Source organism: Gallus gallus, chromosome 5 (assembly GCF_016699485.2).
Source record: "Gallus gallus isolate bGalGal1 chromosome 5, bGalGal1.mat.broiler.GRCg7b, whole genome shotgun sequence".
Taxonomy (NCBI): Eukaryota; Metazoa; Chordata; class Aves; order Galliformes; family Phasianidae; genus Gallus; species Gallus gallus.
Genome location: NC_052536.1, coordinates 38,619,091 through 38,641,990, shown reverse-complemented (window position 1 = coordinate 38,641,990; position 22,900 = coordinate 38,619,091). Strand labels below are relative to the sequence as shown.

The 22,900-nt window shown below is 54.1% G+C and overlaps 1 protein-coding gene and 1 non-coding gene across 22 annotated transcripts in view; both read right to left on the bottom strand.

Moving 5' to 3' along the window:
- TMEM63C (transmembrane protein 63C) overlaps window positions 1–22,900 on the bottom strand; it is a 27,416-nt gene extending 4,516 nt beyond the window's left edge. Inside the window, exons 1-18 of one of the 21 annotated variants that reach the window (XM_046942560.1) lie at window positions 18,904–18,965; window positions 16,576–16,703; window positions 15,655–15,763; window positions 6,722–6,835; window positions 6,442–6,599; window positions 6,094–6,314; window positions 5,082–5,161; window positions 4,616–4,703; window positions 3,571–3,608; window positions 3,024–3,166; window positions 2,741–2,792; window positions 2,341–2,449; window positions 1,738–1,811; window positions 1,536–1,616; window positions 1,343–1,463; window positions 1,104–1,237; window positions 753–875; window positions 148–301 (exon numbers count right to left, since the gene is read on the bottom strand). In XM_046942560.1, coding sequence (XP_046798516.1) covers window positions 148–301; window positions 753–875; window positions 1,104–1,237; window positions 1,343–1,463; window positions 1,536–1,616; window positions 1,738–1,811; window positions 2,341–2,449; window positions 2,741–2,792; window positions 3,024–3,166; window positions 3,571–3,608; window positions 4,616–4,703; window positions 5,082–5,161; window positions 6,094–6,291 — 1,395 coding nt within the window. In that variant the 5' untranslated portion in view covers window positions 6,292–6,314; window positions 6,442–6,599; window positions 6,722–6,835; ... (1 more) ...; window positions 16,576–16,703; window positions 18,904–18,965. Of the gene's footprint in view, window positions 1–147; window positions 302–752; window positions 876–1,103; window positions 1,238–1,342; window positions 1,464–1,535; window positions 1,617–1,737; window positions 1,812–2,340; window positions 2,450–2,740; window positions 2,793–3,023; window positions 3,167–3,570; window positions 3,609–4,615; window positions 4,704–5,081; window positions 5,162–6,093; window positions 6,315–6,441; window positions 6,600–6,681; window positions 12,145–15,654; window positions 15,764–16,575; window positions 16,704–18,692; window positions 18,966–19,387; window positions 19,496–22,357; window positions 22,485–22,589 lie in introns of those variants that run through there. The other 20 variants (XM_046942554.1, XM_046942561.1, XM_046942555.1 and 17 more) reach the window with 20 other exon arrangements.
- Window positions 3,150–3,244, bottom strand: MIR6645 (microRNA 6645). The gene has a single exon (NR_105512.2). It is a non-coding gene; the product is annotated as a microRNA 6645 (primary transcript).

Below are 22,900 nucleotides of genomic sequence, written 5' to 3'. Positions count from 1 at the left end.
GGCAATGTGCTACCAGCAGCTTCTGACGTTTCCTGGAGCTCTTCCCACCCCTTTTCTCATGCATGGACACCAACTTGCCCTTCCCCGTGGACACAGGCACCAAAGCTCAGGCATGCTCAGGGCCCAGGACTGTGTTCCAGGTACTACCTTGAGGCTCTCCACAGGTCGTGTGACATTGAACATGTCCATGGTGTTGACGATGATGGCCGGTGTGGTGAGGAAGAAGAGGAGGATGAAGAGGCAGATATTAAGGAAAATGAATCGCACCCACCAGGATGTGCCACGGACTGACAAGTTCTCCCTGTGAGAGGAAAATACAACTTGGATGTAGTGCAGAGCAAACACTGTGCATCTTGGGTCTTCTGTCTCAGTCCTCCAGTGCTTTGTGCCCTGCTCCTCACACCAACCATCCCACAGCCCTTACTCTAAGCCTACCATCGCTCTCCTTCCTAGGCTGCTGCGTCACAGCTACAGAGCTCCCAGGACCTGAGTATGACCACAGTGGGGTCTGTGCTACAAGGATGCCTTGGAGTAAGGCTAGAGAAGTCACAGCCTGGCAATCGCCCCAAATCTTGTCTGATTCTGCAACCTACAGAGTGACTGTTCCAGTTACCATTGGTAACTTCAGCTATGACCATAGAAAGGTTCTTCAGCCCGTCACCCTGAGAAGGTGCTGTACAGCTCTGGATATGGTTTCCCCTTCCCAATTGCTGGCCCTTCCTCTTTCCATCCCTCCCACCATGGGGGCTCACCAGATGATATCACTGGGTGCTGGAGCATAGCGCACACCCCACTGGTGCGACTTGACCACGGTGGTCACAGAGGACTGCTGGGGGTGCTTCCGGCAGTGAGTGTGGCTGTAATCCTTCAAAATCCTGCAGGAGGAAGCCCAGGGTCAGGTCTGAACCAAGGGCTCAGGATCCCCCCTGCATCTCATGAGTCCCTCCCCACAGCTCCAGGCAGACAGAGACAGACTGGTTGCCTGGATTTGGCTGGAGGAGCTGTCAAATTGTCCCCTGCTGTCCCCACAAGTGGTGGCCCCATCCCACGCCTCCACCAGACTGTGGGCTGTGCTCACACCAGCAGGCCCAAGGGACACTCACACAGCTGTCATACGCTCATCCTGGAAGGTGACGAAGGCCATGTCGAGCCGCTTCAGCGTGATGCGGTTGCGTTCAGCGTTGAACTCATCTGTGAGCTTCTCCTCCAGTTCCCCATAGTACTGCTCAGCATCCACCTGTGGGAGCAGCCAGGGCTGGGGCATGGGCAAGCCACCTTGCTGCCCGCAGTCCTGCCCACACTGGGACCATGTTGCCTTGCAGTCCTACCCTCAGCTTCCTACCTGCTCAAAGCCACAGAAGCGGCAGCAGAAGATCCGGGCACAAGGGTGGGTTTTGATCATGATCTTTCCCTCTTTCTGTGCCTTGGTGGTGAAGTAAAGCCGGCCTTTCATTGCCTTACGCCTGCCAGAAAACAAAGAGGACGGTTCTTCTGCCTCCATCAGACAGACAGGTACAGGGTCCCCATGTACTCACCTCTCTGCATCCAGCTTCATCAGCTTGCGCACATCGAAGCAGAACTGTATGTTGGTGACAGTGCAGCTGGGATAGGCCTCACTGTGGGCACATGGACATGGTGGCACCAGAGAACAGTGACAGGGATTCAGACAACCTTCCCTCTCCTCCCCAGGGAAGCCCGGGTAGGATGGGGACATCCTGCTGAGATGAGGTTACTCACTGGAAGTGCTTAATGATAAGTGAAGGGTCTGTGATCTCCATGGGAATGTGAGTAACCATCAGTGTCCGGGCAACCTAGGGAAGGAGAAGAGGCAGAGGATGGGGCTGGGGTCCACGGACCATTCATTTGCTATCTTGTTCAGCCCAGATTGCAGTTTGTGGCCATGTCTTCTGCAGTACAGAAGCGGAAGGGATGTGTACTAAGGGAAAGGGCTCAGACACCATTATATACTCAGGTGGGGGCACAGGGAGGTGCAGAACCCACAGCTTTTGTCCCTCCCTGGCCTCCCGCAGGCTGCAGGCACAGGAGAGCCTGTGGGCAACTGCCCAGCCCCAGGGCCTCAGCTTCAGGGCACAGCTGGACAGCCACCTTGTGACAGCTAGACACAGCTGAGCTCCAGTCTCAGTGACGAGGCAGCAGAACATTTGCCTCCAGGCTGCCAGACTTTCTCCAGAAGCAGGAGAAAAATGACCTTGTCTTTCCATGTCTACCCAGGTCCGAGCTGTTTCTAAAGCTTCCTTTATGTACAGCAGAGCACATACAGAGTTGTCCATCTGAGCAGAGAAAGGCAGGGATGGTGGCTGTGGGGAGGACACAGCTTACCTTCTCATTCTCTCTGTATTCCAGGTGGATGGAGTGGTGAGCCATGCAGAGGATGGTGAGGATGAAATAGATGAGGGCAAAAATGCTGTGCAGCCACAGGAGACGATCTCTGGAGAAAGAGAGAACTGCATCAGCTCACACTGCAGCACAGAGACAAGGCTGGTGGTTAGCACCTGGCCACAGCCACCCCGGCCAACCAGCAGAACCCTCTGAGCCCGCTTCCAGTGCTGGAGACCTAAGCCAAGGACACATGTGGTGCAGACAGACACACAGCCTCCCACATGTGCTGTGCTGCTCACACAGGCCAGGCCCCAGCACGATGCACTGCTGCGAGCACCACATCTGAGTGCTTGCAGCACTGCAGCTGCACATGCAGCTGCCCAATGCCAGAGCTACGTACTGTGTTGGGATGTTGGCGATGGTGGTCCGGCCAAAGTGAGTGGGGTTGTGTCCTGCAGGAGAAGAGGACAAGCAGGAGTTTATGAGAATCTGGTGCAGAGTGCATCTTCATGCTTGTAGGGCAAACGATGCCTGTGGGCCCTCTTTGCTCCTCCTGTCCTCCCATCTCCCAGGTTCCCAGCAAGCCCCCACCACCCTGAAGAACCATAACTGATGGAAGGGTCCTTTGCCCTCCAACCCCCCAGTGCAGTGTTTGTGCCACCCTGAGGCTGGGATGCACCTACCTAGGAGGTCCCCCGAGAAGTTGACAGGCAGGATGACGGCCACAGAGAGCACACAGACCAGCATCAGCAGGACCAGGAGGTGCCGCTGGAAGGAGAGGTAGGTGGTGGCATCGATCCCACACTTGCTCTGAATTTCCTCATCCCTGGGAGAGAGCAGTGGGGGTGAGTGCTGGGGGTGTCACCACCACTGCTACCTCCCAAACTGGGGACACTAGGGCTCACAGTGGAGCTGCTCTAGCCCCACAGAGTCCTTGATAACTCATGGCATTCCGCCTGCAGCACGTGGGATTTGGGCACAGAGGCAATGGGCCCTCAGGCAGCCGTCCCATTCTAAAACTGGCTCCTGCTGGGAGATGCTGAAGCCCTGTCCTTTGGGGCAGGAGCCTGGGGTCATCAGAGCAGTGGGGGACAGAGAGAGGGGAGCCCCTGCTCTCTCCCCTGGGGGACACTTCAGCAGAGCTCTCCTCCAAGTCTTTAGCTCTTGGACCACCACCCACAGGGACCAGCTCCCTACAGCACGGCCACAACACTGACAGTACACACTTACTTCATCTGGTAGATAGAAAGGAGCCAAGAGCAGAATCCCTGGAAGGGGAGAGAGAGAAGATGAGGTAAGGGCCACCACCCCCAGAGCCCCAGTAGAGCTGACCCTGGGGACTCTAGGGGCTCTATCTCCTCCTCTTTGCCCCCTTTCTGTGGGGGTTTACGATGACCCTGAATGCAAGGAGCTGCAGGCAGAGCCCTGTGGAATGCCTGTCCTCTCCCCTCCTGTGAGAGCTGACCCTGCTCCTCTCCTCTCCCCAGCTTTATCCAAGGTAAAACTGCTCCTCACTGAACACAGACACAAGTGACTTTATGTAGATCTCCTGCCACACTCTGCTTTCAAGCATTTCATTTAGTACCTCCAACATCTGTTGACCTCACAAGCTCTCTGGCAGATTTCCTGTTTCTAAGTGTCTGAAAAATAATTTAAGTACTTGTTTTTAAGCTTTCTACAAATGTTCCTACAAACTCCTCTTCCCCCTTCCCTGGAGTGCATTTTACACCTAACCTGGCAGAGTTCAGATTTGCCTCATTTGGGAACTGCTTTATTTTTAAAAGGTGCCTTCTTACATCTATAAATCTTCCTTAATCTGCTTTTTAGCCATGCTGGCTTTCCTTCGTTTTTTTCTCTGTTATTTTTGATGAATAATATACATCTGCACACAATATCCAGTATGATGCCTTTAGATAGTTATCCTGCCACCTGCAATTATTTTGCTCCTTTACTTTCCCTGCCTAGTTATTAAGTTCTGTCACTTTTTTTTAATAGCTACAACAGTAATTGATTTTTGAGCTTCTGTTATCAAAAGAGAGAAAGAGACAGTAAAATGTGTTGGACTGTGCTTGTTTCTAGTGTAGCCTGTTTTGTGCCTAATGCCATTGAGAGGAGAAAAAGGCACATTTTCAGCAGTGGCAGGTGGTACTGGGGGTAGCTCTGGGTGCCCTCATGGCCTCGCTGGCAGTGAGTGCCCTGGGCACCTCAAAATGGCTCTGCTGAGAATGGCAAGAGCAGCTGCAGGCTGCCTCTGCCATAGCTGCTGTGTACTTACCACGTCCTTATTGTCAGCATCCAGGGGGCTGCTCTCTGATGGGGACTTCTCCTTCTCACTCTGCTCCCCATAGAAAAGCGATGTCAAGCTTCAGAGGGATAAAAAGAAAGGAGTGAGTGAGGCATGGGAGAGGCAGCAGAAAGGAGAGGGAGAGCACCCACAGGGAAACCACGCTGAGATTTTCCTCAGCAGCCCAGCTGCTGAACTGTTCAGGCAGCACATCCTGCCCAAATGGCACCAAGAGCCATGTCACCAGACACCCCATGTCATCACTTTCCCTGCAGCAGACAATGCCTGTGATCCCCCTGGCCAGGAAGGCTGGCCTTGGTGGGTACAGGTAGCCAGGCCAACATCTCTGGCCTGGATGAAACAGCTGCACTGTCAGGACTCTTCTGTGGGCTGCACCACAGCCCCACAACAGAGAGGCTGGAGCCAATCACCTGCAGTAGCCTCGTGGCCTGCTCACCTATCGTTGTCCATCAGCAATGCCAGGCGTCCATAGTCCCAAGCTGCTTTCCGAAGGCAGGAGAAGATCAGGAGAAGGAGCTGGAGGAGGAAGGAAAGGACAGTGAAGGGTTTTGCCACGGGATCTTACCATCTCCCTCCTTCCTGTTTTCTTGCTGATTGGCTAACATAAAACTCTCCTCAAGCCAGGCTGCTCTTGTTCCATGACCTCACCACTGCTGCTGCAGCTAACAGTGCAGACACTGACACAGCACAAGTGGCCCCTGAAGCCTCACCTATCTTGAGTGTACCTGCACCATGAGAGACCCCTGAAGCTGGATCATTTCCCACCGCGGCAGCAGTCCCCAAGGTGCTGGTGACCACTGCTTCTGCAGCTGCTCAAGCATCATCTGCTACCCACCACAAAGTGGCCAAGGCTCTTGGCCACCAGTGCTGCATGACCAAAGGAGCAGGGTGCAGCAGCACATACTTGAACATGTGTGGCTGTCACCACACCTGTAACACACACACCCATGCTCACAGCCACCCTCTGACACCACATCCACAGCCTTCCCTGTAGCCCCAGGTGAAGCTCACTGTGGGCGTTGGCTGAGCATCATTAGCCAGATGGGCAGAAGTCTCCATGTGCACAGGGGTTCAGCCCCATTCCCACCATATTTGCAAAGCACCAACCTGCAGCACCACGGGAGGACATTTACCAGATGTATCTTTGGCTACCCAAATACCAACACAGCAAGGACTGTCCCACAGAATCAGAGGAAAGGGCTGGAAGGACCTCACAGCTACTTGGCCCACACAGATCATAGTAACAGGGCATTACATGGACCCAAACATCTTCTGGTTGGAGGCTGTCTCCAGCATGCATGAGATGTGGCAAGAGGGTTTCTTTTAGGACACGGCTATTCCTGGTCTCCCAGGGGTGCATCCTTCCTAGGGGCTGGGACACAGCAAACTGAGCTTACAGTCCTGACCCCAGCAGCTCCATGGACACGGCACCCTCCTGGCCTGCTCACCAGCCAGAGGATGAAGTTGATGGCGAGCACAGTGGGCACACCACCAAATGGCAGCCCTTGCAGGACGGTGCTGCGTGAGCGGGCACTGAAGCATTGCTCCTCCGTGCTGTTCACCAGGGTGTCCAAGAAGCTGAGTATGTCCAGCGAGGTGGGGCCAGCCCCGTCCAGCGCTGGTTCCACTGAGTACACGCTCTCCATTGGTGCTGTCACGGGGCTTCACCCTGCAACACAAGGGCCAGGGTGAGGATAAAGCAGCTGCTGCTTGAAAAAGGGCCATGGCTCCCCTGGGTCCTTCACAGAGGTTGGGAGCTTGCTAAGGGCAGGGAGGGGATGAAGCTAGGTGCTGACCTTGCAGTTTCACAGAATCATAGAATCATTAAGGTTGGAAAAGACCTCTAGGATCATCTAGTCCAACCATTACTACCATGACCACTAAGCCATGTAACTCAATGCCACATCTCCACAGTTCTTGAACACCTTCGGGGAGAGCCTTTTCCCCAGTCCTCCTAGTTAACAAGGAAAATCTGTGACACACAGGGCAGAGGGGGGTTGATGAAGTCTCACAGCTACCTCATACTCTTTCCTTACCCACATTAAAGCCCATGCTATTTGGTTGTCTCCATCATACCTGAGACAGGTCTCTCACCACCTCTCCACTCAGTCTTGGAAGCTGAGTTCTGCCATGGCCACCCTGTTGCATTCAGCAGGCAAGAACGAGGACTCAAAGCATTTGCTTGAGTTTCTAAGAAAGAGAAATGACAACGTTAGTAAGGGGGCTGCTGGGGCTGCCCTTCATTAATCTCTATCAGCCAAAGCTACTACTTGTGGACATTGTCCAGGCCTCCCTTCTCTAGCATCGTGGTCTGTGTGATTTGAGTGTCATGGGAACACCCTTCCATCTTCCCACCAGAGCAAGATTGCTCCTTCCAAGACTTCCTCCACTTCCTCAGGGAGCTGACGGTGCAGGCTACAGTCACTGCCAGGAGGAAATGCTTAAAGGCCATTAACGGTCAAGACTGTGCCTTACTTCCAAACCTTTCCTACTACTGTGCTTTGGAGGAGACGATCCTCTCCAAACCCACAGTGCTTGGGAACCCTGTGAACAAACACCCTACAGAAGCCAGTGTAAAATAGCATGATCATTATTAACAGGGATACCACAGACCTGTGCGCCAGGATGGAGCCAAATGGCTGCTGAAGCACAGGAGGAGGGGGTCAGAAACCATGTTTAGGGACAGACAGGTTACAGACACGAGGGGGAACAGCCAGACAAAACATTACATTTGGAGGCCTTGAGCAACCAAAAGTAATTTTGAAGTTGAGCCTGCCCTGAGCAGGGGCTTTTATCAGAAGATGTCCAATGGGTCCCTTCCAACCTCGGCTATTTCACATCTCTACTCTTGGGGACTTGTGCTCCTGACAAGGTGACCTTCTGGCCTGCCTGGAATTTCTAAGGAGTTGAATGAGTTCCTTCTCCTGCAGACACGCTGAGCAGAGATATTGCGACCACAGCCTGTGATGCCATGTGAAATCTCACTGCACCCACTAATGTGGACTCTGTGAGCTTTGTATTTTTGCCTACGTTGCAGACAGAGACCCTGTTGCAGTCCCTGCAGCCACTCAGCCCTGGCTGATCATTGCTGCAGGATGCTCCTCGCCCACATGGATGGGACAGAGGAAGAAGAGCAGGAGCCACAAACTGATTAAACAGTGAGGGAGGATGCAAAGACAGCCAGCACCTCAAGGGACCTGGGTATACAAAGTGTTTACGGCACTTTTTTCCCCATCAAAACCAAACAGGATAAAGTCTGTTTCAACACCAAAGGAAATCTGATTGAGAGGTCTTTGGGGATCACAGAAAGAGTGCACACAAAAGACCTCAGCTTAGAAAGGGGATCTTCCTGAGCTCTACAAGGATTTGCTTTTGTTGGGAAACATTTACTTCAGATGTGTCAGCGTGACAGATGGGAGACTACAGCAGCATGCTCATCTACGTGCACTGCTGTAGCCTCAAGTCTCTCCCTCTTAGACCACTCAGCTTTAGCTCTCCTCGATGGTGCACAGCCATATATGCACTGACCTGGCCAGTCTGTGGCATCTGGAGACACCTCAGCCCCAGCTGGGGATATGAGGGGACAAACAAGCAGCAGCCATTTACTCCAGCCTGGCTGCCTCCTGCTCACTGTGAGACCACCAGGGCTCGTGGCCGGGGTCAGCTCTTTCCTACAGAGATGTTCTCAATCTGTTCTTTCCATGTGCACGTCTTTCTCCCTCCCCTCCCCATGTAAACAGCAGAGCCATCACCATCTGGCATTTTCAGCTGCTAAATAATTCATTGCCTTTTTGTTAACACAGAGAGAGTGTCTCTGGCCCAGGGAGCTGTTGGACCTTCAGCAAATAATCAAGGAGACTCTTAGCAACGTCTGAGTCCCTTCTGCCGCCACCACCACTCCAGCACCCAGCAGTAGGGTCCTGCAGTTTGTTTCTAGGCTCTGTGCTCACGTCCGTAGGGGGAACACACTGCTGCAAGATGACAGGGTGGGAGAACTGGAGAGAGGAGCGGTGTGGGTTGGCTTCCCCTATTAAGTCCTTCTTGCTGCCCTCTTCCACTAACAGCAGGCTGTATTTGCTACCACTCCAAGCCTTCCTGCCCACAGGCTACCCAAATGCAAGCCTTCACCTACCCAGTGCTGCCAGTCCCTGTCTCTCCATCCAGCAGTACTGTATCAATGTCAGTCTTCCTGCACAAAGATAATTAAGGAGCAGGAGAGGCCTAAAGCCATCAGGGCAGCTCAGTCCCACTCTCTTGAGCACCTCCTGCTCCAAAGCAGCCATCCCATCATGCTCAGTCCTATAGCATAGTGCTTGAAGCAAACCACATCTCCTCTGAAGATGACCTCAAGCTCATTTTCCTGCCTTTTCACCAGTTCCTTCAGCCTCAGATTCCCAAACCAGTGCCTTCTTGGACCATTTTTTCCACCTAATCCCAACTCTTACAGTGCTGCTCTCAGGAGAACTTCTGCAAATTGCATAGCAGCAGCACTACCATTCCAAAAACTGCTGGGAACAACCAGATAAGTAAATAGTGTAGGAACAGTGCGTGCAGCAAAAACGGCAAGAGAAGATTTCTGCTCCTGTGCACAGCCTGAGCCCAGACCTGCAGGACATGGGCAACTTCCCTCCAGAGCAGAGATCCCCATAGTGAGAGGTTGCATGGGCACGCTAAGTCAGACAGACAGCTGCTGCCAAAAGACCTAAGCCACATTTTCACATCAATTTATGAGATAATGCAATACTTTGCAATACTCTGTTAACAGCACAGAGAAGTCCAACCAAGTACACAGAATCAGCAGAGCAGTTCCTATCTGCTGCCACGCCGCTGCAGGGAAGCATCCTGCCATTGTGCTTTTCCTGACCTTTATGAGGCAGCAGAGGAAACGCTGTTGGGAACAACGGAGCCAGGTGGTTGTATTCACATCCAGGGGTGCTGCAAGAGCTCCCTGTTAGCTGTGCATGGCCAGTCTCAGTCACAGCCAGGCATCCCTCTGGGCAGGCACGGTCCCCAGCAGTGACAGTGACAGCCACGTGAGGAAATGCAGAGCGGGCAGAGCTGCAGCTGGGAAAATGAAGCAGTAACAGACAGGCAGGAATCACAATACATGCCCTAGCCCATCAAGGTCTTACAGCAGATATGCTAATACAGGGTTAGGAAATGTGCAGAGTGACAGAAAAGCAATCCTTGCTCCTCCTCTTGCAATGGCTGTTAATGGGTAGTGCGTTTATCAGGCTGGCTGTTCAGAATGATTTGTTGGATGATTTCTATGAACCATTTGCAGTGTGTGAGGTTTGCCTTGAATAATCAGTGCCCTGATTGCTTTGTTTATACACCAGCATCTGCTTCTCCTCTCTGGTTGGGTGGGCACTAATCCAGAAAATCAGATTTCCAATTAAAAAAAAATAAAAATCAAGCATTTATTTCATGCAGACACAATTTTATAAAATTTGTCTTTCCCTTTAAACACTCTGACGGCAAATTCATTTGTTAGGGCATTCAGGGAAAGCTGGAGCAGCAAAACATCAAAACAAAGCCTTGGGAGAGCTCAGATAACTAAGCTGGGCTTCTCCAAGTGCTGGAGCTCGCTCAGCCTCCACGCGCTCCTTGGGCAGGATGGGGTCACTAGTTTTTCTGCTAGGTCAGCAGCTGTGCCATGGGACTGTGAAGAACCTGCTTCTGGCCAGCAGAGAAGCCAAGCTACAAAGCCAGATAATTGCTTCCCCGATGTCTCCCGGAAAATCATCATCCCACTACATGAGTGCCTTTCTTCCTTCCCGAGGAGCCATGCCCAGGCTGCAGGATGGGAAAATGAGGACAGATGTAACAGGAAAATCAGGTCCATGCCCTTCTGTGTCCCCAGCCATGCACCTCCAGCACCTGGCCTTGGCCAGCAGTGAGCGGGGCAGGGTAGGAAACATAAGCCACTGCCACTGACTCAGCACAGCACAAGGCTGGGGAAGTCTGATCCAGGCCCAGCACTGAGCTCAGCACAGCCTGACCAAGGCAGTAGCAGCACCAAAGGGCACGGTGACCTCTCTATCCCTGCAGCTTGGTGTACAGCAGAACAGGCGTGCTGCATGCCACATCCTGCCCTGAGTGGGGCATGATATTGAGGACGCTATCCCCAGCGCGCTGCCCCCAGGACAGCTCTCAGCAGTGAAACTGAAGGTGTTACTTATGCCAAGCCCCAAAGCATTCTGCTCTGCTAAGGCCATGGTACAGGCAATTTCCCAGCAGAAGGCTCCTGTCCAATCACCAGCAGGACAGATGCTGGGTCAGAGAACATGTACCAGCCCCGTCCCATTAGCCTGCCAGAAAACAGACAGCCTGCCAACAGGGAGAAACACGCCAGGAACAGCAACCTGTCCCGGTGATCAGACCCCGGAGTCAGTAAAGTCTGGAGACAAAGGACCACCTGGCAGCAGCTGATGACTCCTATCAGTATAACCACCCGCTCAGAGACTCATTTTGTTATCAGCAATTAAGACATGACTGCACAGAGAGGTGACAAAGACCCAGCAGCTGATGTCCCTTTTCCCTGTACATCCCTGCAGTGGTGGTCCCCTCCTCAACCACTGCTAACCAGCTGCCCCACCAACAGTCATCATCTCATCTCCAACACCCACCAACACCTGCAAGGCTGACAAGCGCTGCTCCTGTTTGGCGTCAGAGGCTGAGGAAAGCACCTGGAGGCAGATGGCTGCTTCCCCTGTGGGGTGACCGTGCCCACATAGAGTAGGGTGTCATGCCAGCACAGAGAAAAGTGCTGCCCTCCTCTGCAATAAACCCTACCTCTTGGAAACACGGGCATGGCTGCTTGCAGTTTCTGTACAAGCCCACTGCAGGTCACAGCTGCTGTTAACACCAGCAGAAGGTGCCAGAAGCACTGTGGGCTCCGGAAATGAGGAAAAGAGAAAGTAGGAGAGCAGCTCCTCCTTCCCCAGGCCCCTCTCACTACTTAGGAGCAGTGGGAGGTGGTGAGGAGAGTGGGAGTTTGGTGTGCTGCCTTTCCTAAAGCCACCTGCTGCAGATCTCCTCTATCTGCAGCACGGCACAGATCTGCCCAGCTCAGCCCTGGGTAGTGCTGGGGTGGGCAGGGAGCCTCCAGGGACCAGGGTTGTGCTTATGGTGCTCAGTCCCCCAAACCAGGAACTGGAGGAAGTCCGCACCCAGATGCCCAAATCTGATGCTGCAGCTGAGCACCAGCCACTGGCCTGGGGCTTCTCTCCAGTTCCCAGGCCCTGTAGTTGCCAAGCACAGCCCCTTCTCCTCAGCCTCCCACCTTACTCCTGCCCTCTGAGGCTTTCCCTCAGGTTCTGCTGGATGTCTCCCTTTACTTTGCCCCTGAGGCTCCAGCATCCACAATACCCCTGCACCTGGCTCACCTCCTGGAGCAAAGGAATCCTCCTGCCCTGCCCAGCTCACCTCTTGGTTAGCACAAAAGATTCCTTCTGCTAGCAGTGGGTTATAACACTACACACACACACAAGATGTAATTTTAGAGCGTTTGCAGAACTAGAACACTTTGCATCGCCTGAGCTCAGTGCCAGGAACACAGAGCAAGGTTCGGGCTGCAGCAGGAGCCCACAGACACACACCACTTACCAAATGTGGCCCCGGCACGGCTCTCCTCCCACCTCTGCCAGGCTTCCAGCAGCACTGGGTAACACCAGATGACCAGGATGAATCACACCACCCGGCGTGTGGGAGCTGGCAGCACGGCCGCGGCTTCACCCAGAGGGTTACATAACAGGGCTGCGGCCCGGCCTCAGCCTACAGCCTTGGGTCAGCACACAGCAAAGGGAAGGAGAAGCCTCTGGTTGCGAGCACAGTAGCCTAGGAAGGGAGGACAGCTCATAACCCTCTGGGGGCCCCCCTCCCCCCCAGCATGCAAGCAAATCTGGTCCTTGAATGGGAAGAGGGTGGATGCTGAGCCAGGCTCCCGGCCTCATCCCCCAGCCTTGTGCAGCCCACGCAGCCCGCAGAGGGAGAAGCGGGAAGCGGCTGCTGTGGAGGGAGGCAGCACTCCAGGCAAGCTGCAGGCTCTGCAAGGCACACACTGTTCCAGCCTCCTCCCGCTGTGATGGGTGCAATGGTGAGATGGCTCGTCCCTGCCACCCGCCCCCCCCTCCACAGCCACGTACCCCCTGCAGGGTAGGCCATGGCCTGGCAGGGCAGGCAGCCCCTCACCTCCCCAGCCCACTTCCTCTCCCCCCCCCCCCCCATAGGGGACATGGGGAGCTGAGGAGCCGCAGAGCATCAGAAATAAACCCTAGGTACCCCAGGCAATGGGAGGGGGATGGGACGCCTGCTCCGGCCACGTCCACCACCCAGCAGTGCCACACAGCCAGCACAAAGGTTGGATGTGACAGAAGAAAACATGAGAAATTGCTCATTTCCCTTACAGCAAAGGAGGAAACGTCACATCTGGGCACATACAGAGGCTGGGGAGACGACAAGGCATAGGAAGGAAGAGAAAGTGTGGGCCAAGAGGGGCAGCACAGAGCCAGGATCGGTGATGCTTTGAGCACAACTCAGCCTTGGAAAAAGGCTACCCAGGACTGGGGAGATGAAGTTGGTGGACACGTGAAAATGTCCCCTGCCACTGGGATATCCTCTGCCCCAGCCAAACAGAGACAAAAAACACCAAGCCCCAGCACATGCAGGGCGAAATCCTCTCTCTGCTGAAACCAGAAGCAACTCTCCGTTCACCAGGGCCATAAATCTACCTCATTGTTTTGGATGGAAAGAAGCCTCGGAAATTCAGCTGCAGGAGCTGTCTGAATAAACTGGGAGTTAGAGGAATTCCCCTCAAACATAGCTGCTGGGATGAACTAACCCTGAAACCTAACTATTACCCTGAACACTAGGACAGTTGTAGGCAATAGCGGTACATGTAGAAGAAATTGCATGGTAATTATGGCATGGAAACATTCAGAAATATTTTTTCTAAGTCCCATTACTGGGTTTTTGTATGACTTGGTTTAACTGCACAGAAACACACACCCCCCCCTGACCTCCCTGCCACAACTGAGCTAACCTGGAAGTCCTTAAAATGTGACATTCTCAGGAGGTGGCACAACCACCCGAGCTTCTATGAGTGTAATTCACTTTGTTTTGCTTCAGAACAAGGAAGAATTTGATGAAACGTCACGAAAGAAAACAGAAGAAATTAAAAACTTGGATGAAAGAATGAAAAACTTGATGAAAAGCTCCCAACAGAAGAATCCAATGAAAGTGCCTGATCAGATTAGTAGCAGCGCAATATGAAAGGAAAAAAAGCAATAAAAAGGACTTGGAACCAGAACAAATAAAAGAATTATGGCTTTCTGAAACACATATCTGACAAAAAAAAAAAGTAATCAAATGTTGCCCGAACTGAAAACCAATTTAAAAGCTGAAATGGTAACAACCGACATGCTAAGACTTCAGCTCACTCTCGTCTGGGAAGAATAAGTAGGAATGCACACAGTACGTTCTTGTTATCAGAGAGATGCTCGCTGGCTGAGCAGCTGGAAATAACACCTGATGAGCTGCACAACTTCTCTTTATATATAATAATAAGCAGAGGGGAAAGAAAAAAAAGAGCAATTATTTGAGTACAGAAATAAGGGTATTAAACGTTCACAGAATTCCAGTGAGATCGAGCAGCAGTGCCTGCTTCCCTTTCCAATCCCAGTAAAAATGAGGTGTGAGAGGGTAACCTCTGCTAGTTCTGAGTTCCCATAAAGCAATCGGGTCATATCCTGGTTATTTTCTATTCCTCCTAAGTTCTAATAAAATTCTGTTCCTACTGTGCAGTCATTATTGGTAAATTCACTGTATTTACAAATAATGCTTTCATAACATTTTTTGTGCTGGACACAGATTTTAAGCAGTTTTATTCAGCTAACTGGGAACCACTTCTGAAATGTTCGCTCTCAGCATTTGGAATCAAAATTCATTTTCCACTGAAATACAGTTGGAAGAAATTCATAATAAATAATGAAGTGAAATCCAATGGGGAAACGTGTCGCTCACTGTCTTCTAATATAAGAACTACAGGCATTAAGAATTGAAACAAATGCCTGTCATGCTGTAACCTCACTCACTTCAGCACGGCGCAGCGCCCTGCTCAGCCAGAAGTACCACAGCTTACACTCATCACCAAGGATCAGCTTGTCCTTAGGCAAACGGCAGCAATCCATAAACACAGCAAGATTACAACGAGGCAATTCTAGCAGTGCTTTCTGATCGTTCATTTAAACCGTGACTTTGACCCCTCCATCCTATCCAGCAGTAGGCTGAGAGCCAAGCAAGGCACAAATAAACTTACTCTTGAGTCTAAGAAGCACAGCTCGTTCTTCTGCCTTTTTTTGCCACTTCTATGTAGTTCTGCCAGTTGTGTCCTCTCCTCGAGGAAAACAGCCCAGAAACACAAGGAACTGTGTATGTTCCCAGCCCGGAACCTGCAAGCCCTGGCAATCTCTTACTGATGTAGAGACTGCTGCTTGCAGGCTCAGGGGAACTAGACAACCATCCCCATTTCTGGTTGTTTCTCTGACACTACTTTGGGGATCGCACCATGGCAACCAAATTTCTCAGAAGATGCGACAAACAATCACAGAAATGCTGAGGCTAGGAGGCACCTCTGGAGACCATCCTGCTCAACCTCCCTGCTCAAGGCAGGTGACCTACAGGAGGTTGCTCAGGGCCGTGTCCAAGAAAGGCCTGAATATCTCTAATGACAGAGACTCTGCTCCAAACCAGAGCTATGTTGAGCCCACACTGGCCTGCTGCAGCCAAGTCCTCCAGCGCAGCGGTCCCAAGCCCAGGGTCACTGGGAGCTGGGATCCCAGCTGCACTGGTGCCCTGTGATCTTTGGCCAGCCACTTCTAAGTCCCATGCATCACCCCCTCAGCTTGCCAGCCCTCATACAAACCCTCAGCACCTCCAGTCTCCTACCACCACCTTCCAGCCCCTGGCAGAGCCCTTTCTACTCTCTCTTAGGAGGAACTCAGAATTACCTGGAGATGTTTTTCCCACCTCTCATACCCTGCTTTTTAGCGCTTGAGGGTGTACAGGAGCTTGGCTCATTCCAACTCGTCCTTGCTCATGGCTCACCCAATCTGCTATCTGCAGATAGCAAGACACAGGACATGAATGTTGAAGGTAAGGGAATCAGGTCACCTAAAGCTTTCACATGCTCCTACTGAACAGGAGCACTATGCCTCCTCTCTGGTTCTCCAATTTAAACATATTGTCACTCGAGATCAAACTACAACAGCTCTAGAAGCCCCTCCTTGGCCAAAGCAGGACTCATGGGGACAGTGCTGGGAGCTGCACAAATGATCCTGGTGCTGAAATGCTTCCGTACAGTGGCATTTAAACTCCCTGGAGACTGAGCAACATTACAGTAATTTCAATTAGGAATGTGATTTCCCGGCCAAAGAGGCTTGCTCTGCAGCCCTCAGCATGGAGGCAGCACTTAAGCCTATACAGCCATCCACTGAGAGGGCCGTATGGGGCAGGCAGAGCGGGACCGTGCTGAAGCTTCTGTAACCATCACAGAGAGTCACAAAAACTAAACCCAACAAGGAGGTGTGGGAAGTGCCGGAGGGGGGGAAGGTGAAGCAGGGGCAGAGGGATGAGAGAGGGGAACCCATGAATGAGGCCTCTCTATCCCACCTCCTGCCACCTGTGTGGAGGAATCCTGTGGGGTCTGCCTGACCCTGCCTCACCCATTACACACCAACAATCATGCCCAGGCTGTGGGAAGGGCTGGGCACAGCTACCTGGCCACCATTTATCACATTGTTATCATAATGGTGTGAGCAAACTCACGCCATTGTTATCACCTAATAACAGGGGTGATAGCAATCAAATTACCAGGCTGAGCTGCATTTGAAGCTGTAACTTAAGGCAGTTTTAAAAAGATATTTCAGCACCTTGAAGTGTAGGCAGATGCCAGAGTGGTCTTCAGAAGCACCGGGGCATCTCATTGCTGGAGGTCTCACAGCTGTGTAGGGACTGAGCGCAATAAGGCCGCAGCTGAGGCAAATTGGGGCTGGATCTGCTGCACAGAAACCGACCAGAGAGAACAAATGTGCTCCACTGCTTCCCCTGAAATGATCTCACAGCAAACAGCTTTTGATCTGAGCTCAGTACATAAGCAATGCAGTGTTTTCTTCAAACTTTTGGCTAAGTACGCTAAATATATTTACAGCAACTAAGCTACGTAGGTAAGAATAGCTGTTTCACCAGGCGCAGGAGTGATGACTGCAGAAGGCTTTGGTGCTTGCAGGACTCATGGAGGAGTCAGCACTCGCACAGCAAGCACAGTGATGTTTTCGTACGAGTTTAGGTGATTGATTAGTTTAATAACAACTGAATTCACTGGTGGGTGTCAGAAACGTTTCTCCTTCTCACTGCCGCTTTGGTGAAGTGATCACAGCCTGTGAAGACAGGGGTATTTCCTGAGAGGAATGTTTAAGGCAGACACTCCTTCTACAACTCTTCAAATTCTGGCTCTGGAGCTGCGCTGAACCCCAATTCCTGCGCCTGGGGCCACAACCTTGGATGGCAGAGGGGCTGCGGCCCAGCAGCAGGCCTCGTGCTCCCTGCAGGCCACAGCGGCTGAGGTGCGGGCCTGCCAATTCGTGGAGTGTTTTGGAGAGCAGGAACAGAGGGATTGGTGTGATATCACAAAAAAAAACAATCAATCAAACAAACAAACAACAACGAAAAAAAACACCCACAAAGCAAACCAAAACAAAAAAGCGCTGAAAGGCACTGAGACAGTTATGAGAAGAGCAGAGCCAACATGCTGCCATGGCAAGCAGGCAGAGGTTTAGGCTTACAGGGAAGCCAGAAAAGCCCATATGTGCTATGGAGTCGGAGGCTGCAGGGGTCAGGCAGCCTCCATGCTTTTAGTTATTAGTCATTTGTTTGCAGAGGGCTGTTTGCCAGGCTACCGAAGACAAATCCTTCCTGACAGAGCTGCCCCTGCTTCCCTCTCCATCTGCTCAGCGCCGGCACCGCTTTGCAGGCAGCAGGGCCAGCAGGATAGGCTCAACCCTGCCCCTGCAGCACCCGGTCCTGCTCCCTCCTGCTTCTCCCACACCTTCCCCAAGCTCCCCTCTGAACAAACACCACAGCATCCCCCTCCATCCCAAGCAGTACACCCTGCCTAATCCCCTGCTCAGACAGGCCTGCCCTGCACCAGCATCGTAAGGCCCAGTGCAACACGGGGCAGGGTTCCATGGAGCGAGGTGATCGCTCCCACCCACCTGCCCACCCAGCCTTCCCCTCCACTCCTGCGCCTGCCTCCACGTCCTCTCCCTACTGAATTCTCACAAAGGGGAGAAAGCAGGAGCACAGGTCGGTTCTGGAGACGGCAGAAAAGCAGTTAAAGGGAAAAAAAAATCCTGCAAAAAAGAAAGAAAAAAGACCCAACAAACAAACACAACAAACCAACACCAAACAGCTCAGCCAAACAAAGGTGGCTCTTTCTGCTGGATAACACTCTCTGTGTCAGGGAGATCTCTGCATTGCACGCTCCTATGCAGCACCGCTGCCACGCGGGAGGACGTGAAGTGCGGAGGGGGGACGGCACGGCTCCGGTCTGCAGGCAGACCCGAGTGAAGTCCAGTGGGGGACAGCGGCTGAGACAGCGACACAACCTCGACCCTACACAGCCCCTTCTGCTGCGGTTATCACTGCCCAAAGCCGGGGGCGGAACGGGGAGAGGCACCTCCGGCACCCCTTCAGGTGCGGTCCCCGGGCGGGCCGCGCGGCCGGGATGACGCGGGGACCGAGCACGGCTGTGGCATGACACAGCGGTGCGACGGCATTTCGGCTGGCACAGAGGCAGCAGCACAGGCACCCGGAGAGCCCGGCCCCGGGGCTCCCTGCCTCCCTGCCCGCGCCGCCGAGCGGCCCCGGAAGCCCGGGGGCAGCCCCGCACCGCGCCGGGCCCCGCCGCCCACCCGCCAGGTGCAGACAAGCGCTACGTACAGCCACGCCGGTACGCGCCGCAGCACGCGGGCGGGAAACGGCACCTCACCTGCGAGACCCAGAAACCTCCTCCGGCAGCAAACCGGCACCATCCCCGCATCCCCGACCCGCGCGGCCCCCTCCGGCGGCCCCCCGCCGTCCGCCGCCGGCATTCCCGGCGGATCCCACGGGCGGCTCCCTCCCCTCCCGAGCGCCCGGCGCCGGCCCCTCCCGCAGTCGTGCCGGCCTCCCCCGGCCGCGGCCCCGCGCCCGACACTGACCTGCCCGCAGCTCGCTCCGTTCGGGGCCCGCCGCCCGGCCGCGGGGTGCCCGGCCCCGGCACGGGCACGGGAAGAGGAGGGGGCCGGGGCCGCCCCGCCCCGCCGCCCGCCCCGCTGCGGCGCCCCCCCCTCCCCGCCTCAGCGCCGCTCGGAGCCGGGGCCTGCGCTGCCGGGGCCGCCCGCGCTCCAACGGGCCCGCCGGGCCCCGCGGCTCCGGTTGGGGGGAGAGCTGCGGGCCGGGCGGCGCGGAGCGGCCTCTGCGGCAGCCGACCGGGGGAGCCGCAGGGCGGCACGGCACGGCGCGCGCGTTGCGGAGCGCAGCGGCGTTCGCTGAATCTCTGCTGCGGATGCGGCGTCGCCCGGTTGCGTGACGGCTGAGAAACTTGGCGGGGATCCTACCGCTGCCGAGCGGCCGTAGGGTGGCACGGGGGCCCGAGCCGCCGGGGTGCGAAGGGGCTTCGAGAGCCCGTTCTCCCCCACATACCCACCGCGCTCCTTCTGACGGAGCAATGAAAGGCGAAGGGGCAGCAGCGCGGTGGGCTGCGGGTTCTCCCGGCCTCCCCGGTCCCCGTCCCCGTCCCAGCCGGTAGTCGGGAGCCAGCGGGGAGCGGCCACCAAAGGGTGACCCCGGGGAGGTCCCGCTGCCGTCCCGAGCGCTTCGTTGCTGCCACCCCATGGGGGTGCACGGGTCCCACACACGTGGCTGCAGCGCTGAGTAAACAGCACCTGAGGCACTCTCTGAAAGCTCGTTTAGGCTCATTGCGTCTCTTTCGGGCTGAGGAAGTAGAGCCCAGGGCAGAGCCCCTGCCCGTTAGAGGAGCTTAAGCCCGATGAGCACAGCCGCGAGGGTACGCTACGCGAGGGAAGCAAAGAACACAAGGAGCAGGCAGCCAGGAGCCTCCCTTCATGCTGGGAATAGACGGCACAGCTCCTGGGCCGTGAGGATCCAAGGAAAGAGAAAGAACCAGGTGTCTCCCGCAGTGCCCTTCCTTCTCTTTAACCTCCTCGTGGCTGTGGCCCTGGCATAGCACTGCTGATGGTGCTGAGCAAAGCAGGGTACAACTGGATATCCACTGATAAAATGTTACTGTCAACGACACCTTTGTCCCCGACCAGTGGCTTTAAGAAGCTCCCATATCTAAAGCAATGTGACTAACATCAGGGAGCATTGGAACAGACAAGAACTTCCATCCCTCTCTCTCCATCTCCCTCAGCCCCAGTAGCAGCTGTGATGCGGAGAAGTTGCTCGGCTGCCCACTCGCTCCCAACGACCCAGCACTGGTCCTACAGTGTCACTCAGGCTCTGAGGCCATGACAGCTCTTTATGGCAGGTGCCATAGGGCTGTGTCAGGACTCTGCAGGCTGCACAACACGTGCTCTGCAAACACTGAGCTGCAGGGGCTGTGAGAAAGACAAATTTATGGAGTTTTCTAAAATCTCTGGTGACAGTGGATTGCTTCTGGTTCCCCAGTGCCAGATCCCCATTTCTCAACGAGTACAGACTGTATTATTCATAAGCTATGGCTTCTCTGGCCCACTGAGCTAGAAAGCAAGATGCTCCATCATTTAAACTGGCAAATGCCATGGTGAGGCACTGACTCCTGAGCAGATCTGGCCTCCTTGGCTGGGACCCTGACCCATGCTGTGAGTACGGTCTTGCAAGGATTGCAACATCCCTGCCAGGCTGGCCCAGCAGGGTGGACTGGGCCTTGTCTGGAGGCAGATGGTAGAAGGAGAGAAAGCAGAGTTTAGATTTGGAGCCCAAAGGAAGAAGAGCAGGGAGAGAGGTAGCCACCCCCTGTGAGGCACCCTGCATGGATGCACTGCAGTGCAGTCTCTCACCATGCCGTGGGTCAGGCAGAGAAGCCCTGCACACGATGCTAGGTTAGAGCATCCTCTGCACAGCCCTGGGTGCAGCCCAATGCTTCCTTGCTGCAAACAGTTTCAAGGACAGAGTTACCTGTTCCTGAAAGGATTTCTTCTCATTACATGATGTCTGTCCTTTATAAGCAGGAGTGAGTTTATTCTCACCCTGGTGACCAAGAGGGGGTTATCCCCCACATAGAGAAGGAAGCTCACACTTAAGGGAATTAACCCTGCAATCACTCAGTGCTGGGTGGTCCTCCTCAGGCTGACATCACACAGCCCTGCAGCACTCACCCTCATCGCAGCCATGAGTGCTCAGCATTTCTTCCAACTGGGCTCCAGGGCATTGAGCAGACACCCAGCAAATGTTGCCCGGGCAGTTCAGTAACCACACAAGGCAAGGGCTGTTGAATCCCACCTAAGGCAGCCCCTTGGATGGAGGCAGGAGGCTACTCCCTGATTCTCCCCAGCCTTTTCCCTTCCTAGTGCTGCCTGCCACCTTCCAGAAACACCTCCCAGCTGCGGTAGCTAAGGAAACAGGGCTCCTGCAGGCAGCGGCTTCTTTCATTGGGTACCAGCGCTGCAGCCTCGAGGGCTCCCGGGGAGCTGAGCTGTGCACCCAAGGCCATGGCAGTGCCAGCCCCACACGCAGCCTTACAGAGCCTCTGTCTGCCCCGTGCTGATCCCAGAGCCCGAACACAGCACGGCGCTCCCCACTCGTACCTCCCGGCGGTCACACCAGCCACCTCCGCTGCGTTAATTAAGAAAGTTAATTTCTTAATTTTCAAGTGCTCACCCCGGACCACGGCAGGGCTCTCTGAAGGCAGCTTTCCATGGGTAATAACAGAGAAATGGGGACCACAGCTGCTAAGATGGGAAATCATCTCTCCTACCACCAGCTCCCTCGCGGGTTGCTATGGGCATGCTTGTAATTTCAAATTTGCTTCCAACATCACCCACTAAGCGGGCTGTGTGACCAGGCACTAATCAGTTACATTAAAATATGCTAATTGGCTCTTCTCAGTTGCTGGTCTGGTGGGACGGCATGCCTCGATGCTTACAGGTGTGTCATTTCTCCCCACTCTCAACCTCCTTTTTTCGGCTGCCCTCAGCAGCAGGGTGCTCCCGAGGTGCCGCCCCACCACCACAGCCCCACACCGACAGGCAGCACAGCAGCATGGCTGGCTCAAGCTGTCCAAACCACCGCTGTGGTTCCAACACAACTGCTCATCCTGATGAATGATGAATGCGACCCTGCTTGCAGCCATCGCTGCCTCCAGCAGTGCCACTGGGGGGTCCCACCTGCTCCCCTGTCCCTGCAAGCAGCCAGTGCGGCTCCTGCCCAGCATCCTGCCGCTCACCGATCCATCTTACTCCATACATGCTGCCTTTTGCAGCACTGAGCACTTAGCTTACCCCCTTGCAGGAAGACAAATGGGAGATCATCACCTAGACCTGCAGGCTTGCACTCAGTAACCCCAGGCAGCTTTTGTGCATCAGACACCCACGCATTCCCTGAGAAAAGCTGTGCTCTTGTGCTGGGGTCAGACCCTCTGCCCACTCACCTTTCAGTGACAGATGCACTGACCTGGCCTTGTGCCTTGGAGCCCAGGGTATGCATGTTGCTTGCCTGTGGCTCTGGTAATGTGTGTCAATGGGAAGTTGGGTCTGCTCATTCTCTGGAAAAGACTTCTTCCTCTCTTAGGCACGTGTACCTGAGGGAGAAACAGAATCAACACTTGGTGACACACAGCTTGCAGAGAGGTAAGAGATTTCCTGAAATGGAGGTCATTCAAGAAAAGTGTAGATGTGGCACTTACTTACGGACGTGGTTTAGTGTTGATGGTGGGGGTGGGGTGGTGGTTATACTGCAACGTCAGTCATTCTATGATTTGTCGATCAGAGCCAAATCCTTCCTACAAATTTAAGGGAAACATCCCCTCTGTAATGAGAGCTGCAAGCGGTAATTCCTTGACCTTCTGAATCGGGAAACAGCGTTCGTGATGATGCTTCAAGCTATGAGAGACTGATTGCACAGATAGCAGGGAAAAGTGATGATAGTTTTAATTGAGATTGTCAATGGAAGGTGGGGACAGATGTGAGCTGACAGCCCGAGCCAGGAGAGGCGGCG